General features: G+C 38.2%; 1 protein-coding gene across 1 annotated transcript in view; it reads right to left on the minus strand.

Moving 5' to 3' along the window:
• SERPINI1 (serpin peptidase inhibitor, clade I (neuroserpin), member 1) overlaps window positions 1–9,470 on the minus strand; it is a 24,264-nt gene extending 14,794 nt beyond the window's left edge. Inside the window, exons 1-4 of the mRNA XM_010284056.1 lie at window positions 9,202–9,470; window positions 7,172–7,402; window positions 3,948–4,142; window positions 2,883–3,087 (exon numbers count right to left, since the gene is read on the minus strand). Coding sequence (XP_010282358.1) covers window positions 2,883–3,087; window positions 3,948–4,142; window positions 7,172–7,402; window positions 9,202–9,451 — 881 coding nt within the window. The 5' untranslated portion in view covers window positions 9,452–9,470. The remainder of the gene's footprint in view (window positions 1–2,882; window positions 3,088–3,947; window positions 4,143–7,171; window positions 7,403–9,201) is intronic.
• Window positions 9,471–9,480: the final 10 nt, after the last annotated feature.

Raw genomic sequence — 9,480 nt, forward strand, 5'->3', positions numbered from 1 at the left:
GCTTCTCCCATGATTGTATCTCAAGAACAACCAACACTGGCCTATTCCTCATTAAAAGGGGACTCAAGAGAGGATGTTAAAAAAAGAGAGAATGTCTGGGTCTTTTGGTTTGGGCGTTTGTGGGGTTTTTTTGAGAGAAAACAACCTTCAGCTAAAGAAATTCATCATTTCAACACCATCTAAGGCATGTTAAATGTATTTTAAATGTACAAAAAAAGCAAGAAGGTCATTATAGAAAGCCAGGCATACTGGAAAAACCTTTAAGAGGAGATCTGCAGACTGTAGCACTGTTATTAGGTACCAGTTCCTCCTATGCTCTTCAAATAATTTATGTTAGAGAAACAGCTTTGTAAATTAGATTCATGGGCTGTTTCACTGCTATTGCAAAAAGTGGATTAAAATGTTGATCACTTTAATCTGGGTTAAGCTGGAAACAATGATTTGAAAATGAAAATGAGAAAGTATAATTTAACAATTCTGTACAAATCTCTCTTTCGCTATTAAGAGGAATAATACACAATTTCATTTGCACACAGATAATGCAGACAGAAATTGGAAAGTTGTGATTAACTCCGCTTTGGCTAGTCATTCAGGTCCTATTACAAATGTATAAGTTTAAAAAATGTTCACTTTATAATTGGATAGCATCTTCCAGGATATAAAAATTTAATTTTATTCCACTGCTGCTTTCAATTTCTCAGTGGACAAAGCCTGCAGGCCACATTTCATAACATGCCTTCCTGAGTCAGAGCATAAAATATTTATGAAGTGTTTATTTAGAGCATTGATAAAATCCTGCAGATCACCTCTGAATCCCTAATGGAAATCCAACACCTAGGGAGCATGCAATTAATCTTTGGAATTTTTGTAAGGAAACTGCAGTACTACTACATGGAATTTCAAGCTCATGATAGTTATCTTGTATAATCTGAAAATACTGAAGATGATCAACACCCGGCTGTACCTGTTTTGCCTTTGTATAGCCTTAATTTACAAATGTTTGCCAAGTTCTTCGAGGTTCTTAGATGAGAGAGACAAGGCATGACAACTAGCCTGAGGATGGAATAAATGAGGACATTTTATGACCACACAAAATCTAAGCCTCAAACTCACGTCTGAGAACCTGGCTACAGAAAATCCTGGAATCTCTGCTTTTGGTTAGAAGCAAAAAAACCCCAAAACTATCTCTATAAACTTAATTCAAGTCATAAAGATAACTAATATGTTTTCAGTGACATTCATGTATTTAACTTCAGATACCTAAGCTTCTTAAATTTGGAAGTTGATTATACAGAGAATCTGTAAAAACCAATGGAGAGAGACTTCTGTTGCAGATCTCACACTCTGCAAGTTCTTTGAGAGAAGATGTCCAACTTCAGCACTTGATGCACTGGCTGTGAAACACTCCAGTTATAAAAGGAAAGCTTAAGAGAGGGAAGAATCCTCGTATTTTACTTCTCATTAACATCTAGGTAAGGTTTGCCCAAGCCAGCAGGAGAAATAGCCTAAGAGAAGCCCCCTTCCCCTGCCTCCAAGGGAAAAAACAAACTAAAATCACAGGAATAGTGTACAGTAGGTTCAGTTTGTATAAAACCTGCAATGCAGCTCTTTGCTGCTCTCCCTGCCTCTTCAAAGGAAATGCTACTTAAAAAAGGAACTCTTATGACAGGGCAGAGAAAAATAGCCCCAAAATGCTACCGTTCCCTCGCCACTCTGACTCCAAGCGTAACAGCTTTAAAGAGAAGTGGAATTCCATCTTGAGTTGGAATCAGGGCACACTGACAGCACCAGTCCATCTCAACCTAATTTATCCTGGCTAGCCTTGTTTTATTGTGCTCAGCTTCAGTCAGCTTCTTTAGAGTGGCTTTTGCTTTGGAAAGGAAGCTGATAAACTGCAGGGATTCCTGCCCTGCTCTCTGCATGTGAAATATAACAAACTCAAATCCCCAAGTCTCCTGAAAACAAAGAACTATTTTAATGATTAAAAGGATTCACTATAGTTTATTTTTTCTGCTGCCATGTACACGCTGCATGGTGCCACAAAATTAGAGTAAGGAGAAGTGATCCACATCAAACTTGCACCATACTGTTATATAAACACTTCAGCAAAATCATTATGAATCACTCGAAGAACATCATGATCCAACTATACATTATTAGTGACATTAGTAACAGAGTTGTTTACTACTAAAAGTGTAGGGCAAGCATGAAAAATATTTGAAGGCAGATGAAACAGAATTCTAGGAAAGGTAACTAAGTAGTACATGTGAGCAAATATGCCACTGAGCACACACAACTTATGTCTATAAATGAACAGACAGAAGTTTCATCCCTTCCAGTGGTAAGGTCTTGTTATTCTATTGTTCCTCTAAGGAAAAAGAAACCAGCACTTATTACAACTAAGACAGAAGACAAAAGACAAATTGATGAGAATTACCTCTCAATACAATCATTTGTATCTACACAAACACACACCATTAGAACTTTTTTAATTAGCAGCACATAGCAATCTAATTAGGACCTAAATGAAACATTTTAGCTTTTGTGAATTCAGACTTGCAATATTTCTACGGCTCCTGTCTAAATGGAACTTATCCATAATGAGTTCTGCAATACTCTGAACATCATTCAGGGTGGATACATTCCTAATGATGAAATTCTCCTTTCTGGAGTTTACATATGAAAGAGATGCAAATGCAGGGCTCATCTGTTGCTGAAACAACCACCATTCTGCATGGTACCCTCTCGGGCTTTCTTGTCAAAGCAACCTGCACATGGGTGCTACATAACTTCAGACTTGATCAAGATGTTCAAGGTTTACCTACTCCAAACAATCTGAATGCAGTCTTTCCCCTTCTATTGACACAGAAGCATGTTCTCACCTTGGTAAATACACTTCCACTTTTTGCTTCTTTACAGAATTAGCCCATTCATTAATCAACGAGGCTTTGACCAGTGGTTCCAATGTGACCAGTGGAACTTCCTGTCTGGAAAGAACGATCATCATACTAATCTCATCTCCCTCATACGGTATTTCTAGAACTTGATAGATACCACCTGCTTCATTGGAGCCATCACTGAACTCCCCTACAAAAGAAAGACAACAACAAAATCATCATAAGTATTTTCTTTGTTTTTACTGGAGACAGGGGAAAAACAGAAGGTTAATACTAAGCAGTATTTACTAGATACCAGAGATAAAAATGACCCTCTTTATTCTATTCTGTATAAAATTTATATTGGTTTCTTCAGCATAGGATTTGAGGTTTACATCTGCTTTCTTAAAGAAAACAAGCTTATGCAATCACACAGTTTGTAGATAATCATACTTCTGAACCTATTACCTAACCGCCACTGGTTAGACAGAGAGAAGTTTAAAAGTTGTAAAGGCTGCCAAGACTTTCATGGAAATGGGCAGAGGTGTTTTTTTGTTTCAGGAGAGAGAGTTTGTCAGTGATCAGACTAAGTGAAATGCTGCCAGTGCTAGACACTAGAACCCACTTGGAGTTCAAGCTCAAGGTAATGACCAATAGTGCTGCTGTTCAAAGAACCCCTATTTTACCTTTCTAAGGATATTACATTGGTAATGAGGAAACATTCATTTTACTATTTAGTACAGCACAAAAAAAAATATTTTAGTGAGAAGCAGGACTAGATCAATAATCGTAAAGAGGTTAGATATAATGGATAAACATTCTGAAATCCATCATGTGGCACCAAACACATACCTAAAAAAGTAATCAAGAAAGAGATCATTATAAAAGTTGCTATCTAGTTATAATACACAAGCACACGTATTACAAAAAGGCATCAGAGTCCCTTCACTGGGCAAACACCACATTTAAAATTCTAGGTGAAAGAACAGACAACAATACAAATGAGTATTACTGCTGCAGCCTTATTAAGGGAAGACTTATTAGCTTTCAATTGCTAAAGCTCCGACTCACCATAGTAAAACTCTCCCTGTTGGTACATCATTGGAATCTGCACTTCACTTTCATCATCTTTAGTGAAAGAAAAAGTTCTTGTATTTTCAGGTCTGAACTGTGATTTCCAATTGCCTTTAAAGTAGATTGCGTTGATGAGAGCCAAATGAGTTAGAGCACCAAAATCTCTTGAAGACACAAAATCTTTGATCATATCTAAGAAGAAAACCAACTGTCAGTCTGCATGTCAAATTGAGCATTAAATCGAAACTTAAAACACCTTGGAAAAGGCAAGAAAATAAAAAGCTGTGCTAACTTGTAATTTCCAATTCTGATGTTCCATTAAATCTCAAACTAAACTGCCAGTGTTTTGTAAACCTAAATCACAGTCTAGGTGCGTAAACCCTTCCATTGAGTACATGTTAGTCAAATGTTTCTTGATCTCTACTTAAATATACCCCACAATGAAACCAAGTAGAAAAGTGGTCACGTAAGGAACGTTTACACCAGTGCTCTAATACAGTTCAGCACTATCGTCTTAAGGTCAGAACTTCTACAAACTTTGGCTACAATCCAAAGAAGCACTTAAATGGATGCTTAATTTAAAGGGTCTAAGTATACCCATTGGAACTTCACCTGGGCCAATTCTGAAGGAAGCATTCAGTTCCAGTAATGTTCTACTGACTTCAAAGTAAGGACTAATCTTAAAAAAAAAAAACAAAAAAAAACCAAAAAAAACCCCCCAACCATAAATTCACAACATTTGTTTAACTGACATTAGCTCTTGAAAAGCAAAAGAGAAAAAACATCTAGCATCTGCTCTGTTCATGGGAGGTATGTCAGCTGAGCATGGCAGCTGCTTTGCTCCTACTCCTCAGTAAGTCATTTACATCAGAAAACAGTCTGTTACCTGCTTTGGCTCATCTTAAATGGCTTGCTTTTCAGCAAAACAATTTCAAGTTTGTTCAGTTTGGTGCACTGACCAGATTTGTCATTATTCTTGAGGAATTACAGCCTACTTCAGATAGCTTTCTTGCTCACTTCCATTTTTTTTTTTAACTGACATTGCAATGCAAGGTGTTAAAATAAACACATTCCTCAGCCCAATTATTATTTCTTAATCCATCGTTTAAATTACCGATTAATTCTGCTTTCTGGAGCATATGACACCAACTAACTGGTGTTAAATTTGTGTATCATAGGGCAGTATTTCTTCTGGGTTGCTGTTTATACTTCATTTTATCTAGAACATACTTAGTGTGGGTCACATCTTATTTCTGCCATACTCACTCGCTGTGGTTGGGGGAAAAAAAGGAAAAATTAAGAAGGAATACACTTCCAGTTTTTCCGTTTCTGTTTGGTACACCGTATTCCCTTATATTTTTCAGCCTCATCTTGTCAGTACATTAATGTAACATTAAGGATTTTTCTGGCCAGTGAAACCTTGTCAGTTAAGTTTTCTGCTCCGAGCCTCCCATCGTGCTTAACATGCTGGAATTGGAAACCTGCCTGCCTTGTACCCCTTTCCTAATGAGAAAATGAGCCTCCTCCGTCAGAGCTGGCGGGCAGGAGAGAATGAGATCTAGTGGTCAGAGACTCGGCTGAGGGACTGTTACTATCGCAACCTAACGCTAAGAGACCCACCGCTGCCTTTGTTAGCTCTGCACAGCTCCTGCCGGGGCAATGGCTACGCGCTCGGTCAGCACGTGTGGCAGGTATTGAGAAGCACTTGCTGTTCTTTCTAAAGAAAGAGGATTTTACCTTTCCTTCAGACAGACACCACGTTTCCCTGAAAACACTCTGCAATCTGCTGTATCACTTACATTCCCTCTGCTTCCGTAGCTTGACATAAAGGGCAGAATTTATTATGAATATAATATCTGCCATTTTCCCTTGGAAAAAAACAGATCATTTCCAAAATGGAATAAAAGCACTGTAAGGTGTTTTTCCACTTTGGTGCAATACATTTCCACAAAGCATTATGGATTCTTAAATGCTCAGACTACATGGTGATGTGCTAATTCCTTACAGGGGATTCCAATGCCTTCAAATTTACAATGGCACAACTGATGTTAGAGCCAGACCCCTGCTGAATTACTCTTAAAATATCAACCCTCAGAGCGTTCCAGATGAACTAGAATGAGATTATGCTTAGATTCCTGCAACGAAGGACTAACTTCACTCCCATACCTTGAGACTCTCTCTGCATGTATTCCGAAACTGCCACATCTTTGGGATTCCACAAGCGAAGCAAGCACTACATCATGCAGATCTGAATATGCATATTTATATTGGTAATTTTGTGCTTACTCCCCTGCTGCAAATTTTTGTTGTGAAACTCCGTTGACAGTCTTCCTAAAATCAACTACTCTCGTAACGTGTTATCTAGTCTCCTCACATTGGAAAAGAATACATTACAAGGTCTGATTTTAGGATTCAAAATTATCTTTTGTATTCCTTGGTATTCGTTTTCTCAGTACCTTGTAACTGACTTCAGAGAACTAGCAATACTCCACGCATCCAAACTACAGGCCAATAATCCCTTTATAGACAACATTTCGGCAGTTAGCAATAGTACCTATCTATCTTCTTTTTATTTAATCCCAAAAACAGTGTTAAAATACTATCAAAATTCCTACCATTAAAACATTCTCGGTCAGTAAATGTTACAGGTACTCTAAGATAGTAAGACAAGGGAAAAAATATTCAGATAAATACTACTATATGATTAGAAATGGCTAATATTAGTTAACAAAGATCACCCCCTGCACAGGGGACCTATAGGAAAGATGGGGACAGACATTTTAGCAAGGCCTGTTGTGACAGGACAAGGGGCAATGGTTTTAAACTAAAAGAGGGCAGATTTAGACTAGAGTGAAGGAAGAGATTTTTCACAGTGAGGGTGGTGAAACCCTGGCCCAGGTTGCCCAGAGAGGTGGGAGATGCCCCATCCCTGGAAACATCCCAGGTCAGGTTGGACGGAGCTCTGAGCAACCTGATCGAGTTGGGGATGTCCCTGCTCACTGCAGGGGGGTTGGACTGGATGGCTTTGAAAGGTTCCTTCCAACCCAAAGATTCTATGATGGTAAGGAAAAAAAAATTTTTTTCACAAAGAGCTGATACTAGAATTCTTTTTATGGGAGGAGATACTTAAATGGAACAGATAAAGGCCAAGGCAACAACACTGTATAACTTCAGAAACACACTTACTGAAGGAAGTACATAAAAGAATCACAAGGACTTACTATTTGTATGATTCTCTACCCACTTATTGATGTGGGTAGCTACAGCCGCACTTTGGCTGAAGTCTATATTCTCGACTTCAGCTTTAAAGTATTTTTTCACCAACTCCAGAAATTTTTCACTGATATGAAATCCGTTCTGCACATAAAGAGAGTTAGCAATATTCAGAACATAATGACTTTCTTCAGTAGTTGCCATATCAGAAAGGTCCTTCAAGAAGGTGAACTCTTCACCTAAGGAAACAAGAAAAGATTCAGTGTTTCAGAAAAGAAAGTTATTCCATGTTTTTTTCTGCTGGAAATTCACAAAGAAATTTTATGCTAAAGAAAAAGGAGTTGTTTGTTGTTTGTTTTTTTTTTAAATAAAATTGTTTCTAAACCTACACACACCTTCAGACCTGAAAGAACAATCTGCAAGGCAGAACATATTCTTTAGAGCTTATTTTTTCTACTACCTATAATTAGCATAATTAACATGACATTTGGATCCCACCACAGACAAAGCTATCAATGGTAATCCTTTCAACACCGAAAGAGTAATTAAATTCTTATAAGTCACACTTTTATGTCTTGCCACCACAAATCCGTAACAGAATTTTTGTTACGCCCTGAAAGTCAGTTTAAGGAAAAGTGAACTTCAGCTTTTGAAGCTAAGGAGTTCCCCACAGACTTCTCTCTGCAAAAAATAGGTCTAGAGTTTTCCAGGATCCTGTGTGGGGTAGTGCAGAATCATTTGCTGGGGTAAGGAGGAATCCTGAGTGGGATTAAAGTAGCCTGCTTTAAGATAAGAAGCTTGTACTGTTGCATCATCTACCTGAAGCTGAAATTTCTAATTAAAAAAAAACAAAACCACAAAACCCAAAAAACCCCACACCTTAAAAACTGAATGCAATGATATATTCCAAGCAGAACTCATTGGAGTACGAGTACTTTCACTGAATACCACTCGTACGTGAGAACAGTAAATGGCCCAGCTCAAATCAGCTGCATAACTTCAATTATAGCTAAGGGATAATTTATCAATGTTTTAGAAACAAACTGTAGAAGCAATTATGTGCTGTAGTCTCCACAGAGAAGAGTCATCTGTGCAGTGGTACCATTGAACATCTTCAACACTGTACTCAGAAATTCCTCCCCAAGATCCTTTCACTGAAGACTTAAAGTCCAGTACATTATATAAATAAGAAATTTTATTCAGGTTTCAAATCAATTACTTTGACATCACAATACATAGAAATTACCTCTTCAAAGTCATTTTTTTGCCATTCACTCATACCCTCCATTTGCAATCATAATACTGTTGCTTGCGCTAAGAATATGCTTGCACTCCACGGCACAGCACTATGTCAAACACATGATTTAGCTCATCCCATACTACGAACAGGACGGTGCAGTAGCATTGTTCTCTGCTAAAGAAATGCACCCTGTTTCTCAGAAAGGCTGATGGGAACACGTGGTGTATCATGCTGAAACAGTCAAGATGCTTATATTTCCTAAATTAGCTTGCATATCTGTATGCGACATTATGCAACGCAGACAGAACATTAGCGACATAGAGTTAGGGTAAAGAACCTACAGGTTCTAGTACAAGAACCAAGCAAGTTGTGTCAAAGTAAGAGACATTTCCAGATAAATTACTAAGATTTTCATACTTTCTTATAAGCAATATGGCTAAAACTACTGCCTTCCTTTTCAGGTTTCATTACAATCCCTAATAAGGATGTTCCTAAAAATCTTACAACTCTAGAGGCAAAGGCAACCTTATTCTGCAGACAGAAACAGAGATCAACAATTAACTGCAATTGCTTAAGATTCGGGTGTCCAAGCCAGGGTTGTATGTTAGCATCCCTCGGCTTATGCAGAATCCACTGAAGCATGCTTCAGCATGCTCAGGCCATCAAACAGGCTGCCAAGAAGCCTACTGATTAATAACCCACGGACATGACCGGGCCACTTCCATCGTTGCTCAGGCATTGCCATCTGTTCCTTTAAGACAAAAAGCCCCATACTAAAACATGATTGAAAGGCCTTACCATTTTTTAAGCTGTCAAAACCCAAGGAATGTCGAATTTCCTTCAAAGTGGTCCCATGGGCTCCAAGCTCTACCATTCCCATGGCTATTGCGATGCTCAGAGGAGAGAAGAGAATATTCTCATCTTCTCTTGCAGCTCGCAGCTGATTATAAACATTCACAGAAAGCTCAGCAATGGTTTCGTCCGGAAAATTTGTCTTGAAGGCTTTGCTTTGCAAAACAAGCAGAGACAACAGTCCAAGGAAATACATGTCTTGAGATTCCAAGACCTGCAAGAGCG

The sequence above is a fragment of the Phaethon lepturus genome, unplaced genomic scaffold, assembly GCF_000687285.1.
Source record: "Phaethon lepturus isolate BGI_N335 unplaced genomic scaffold, ASM68728v1 scaffold13593, whole genome shotgun sequence".
In the NCBI taxonomy this organism is placed as follows: Eukaryota; Metazoa; Chordata; class Aves; order Phaethontiformes; family Phaethontidae; genus Phaethon; species Phaethon lepturus.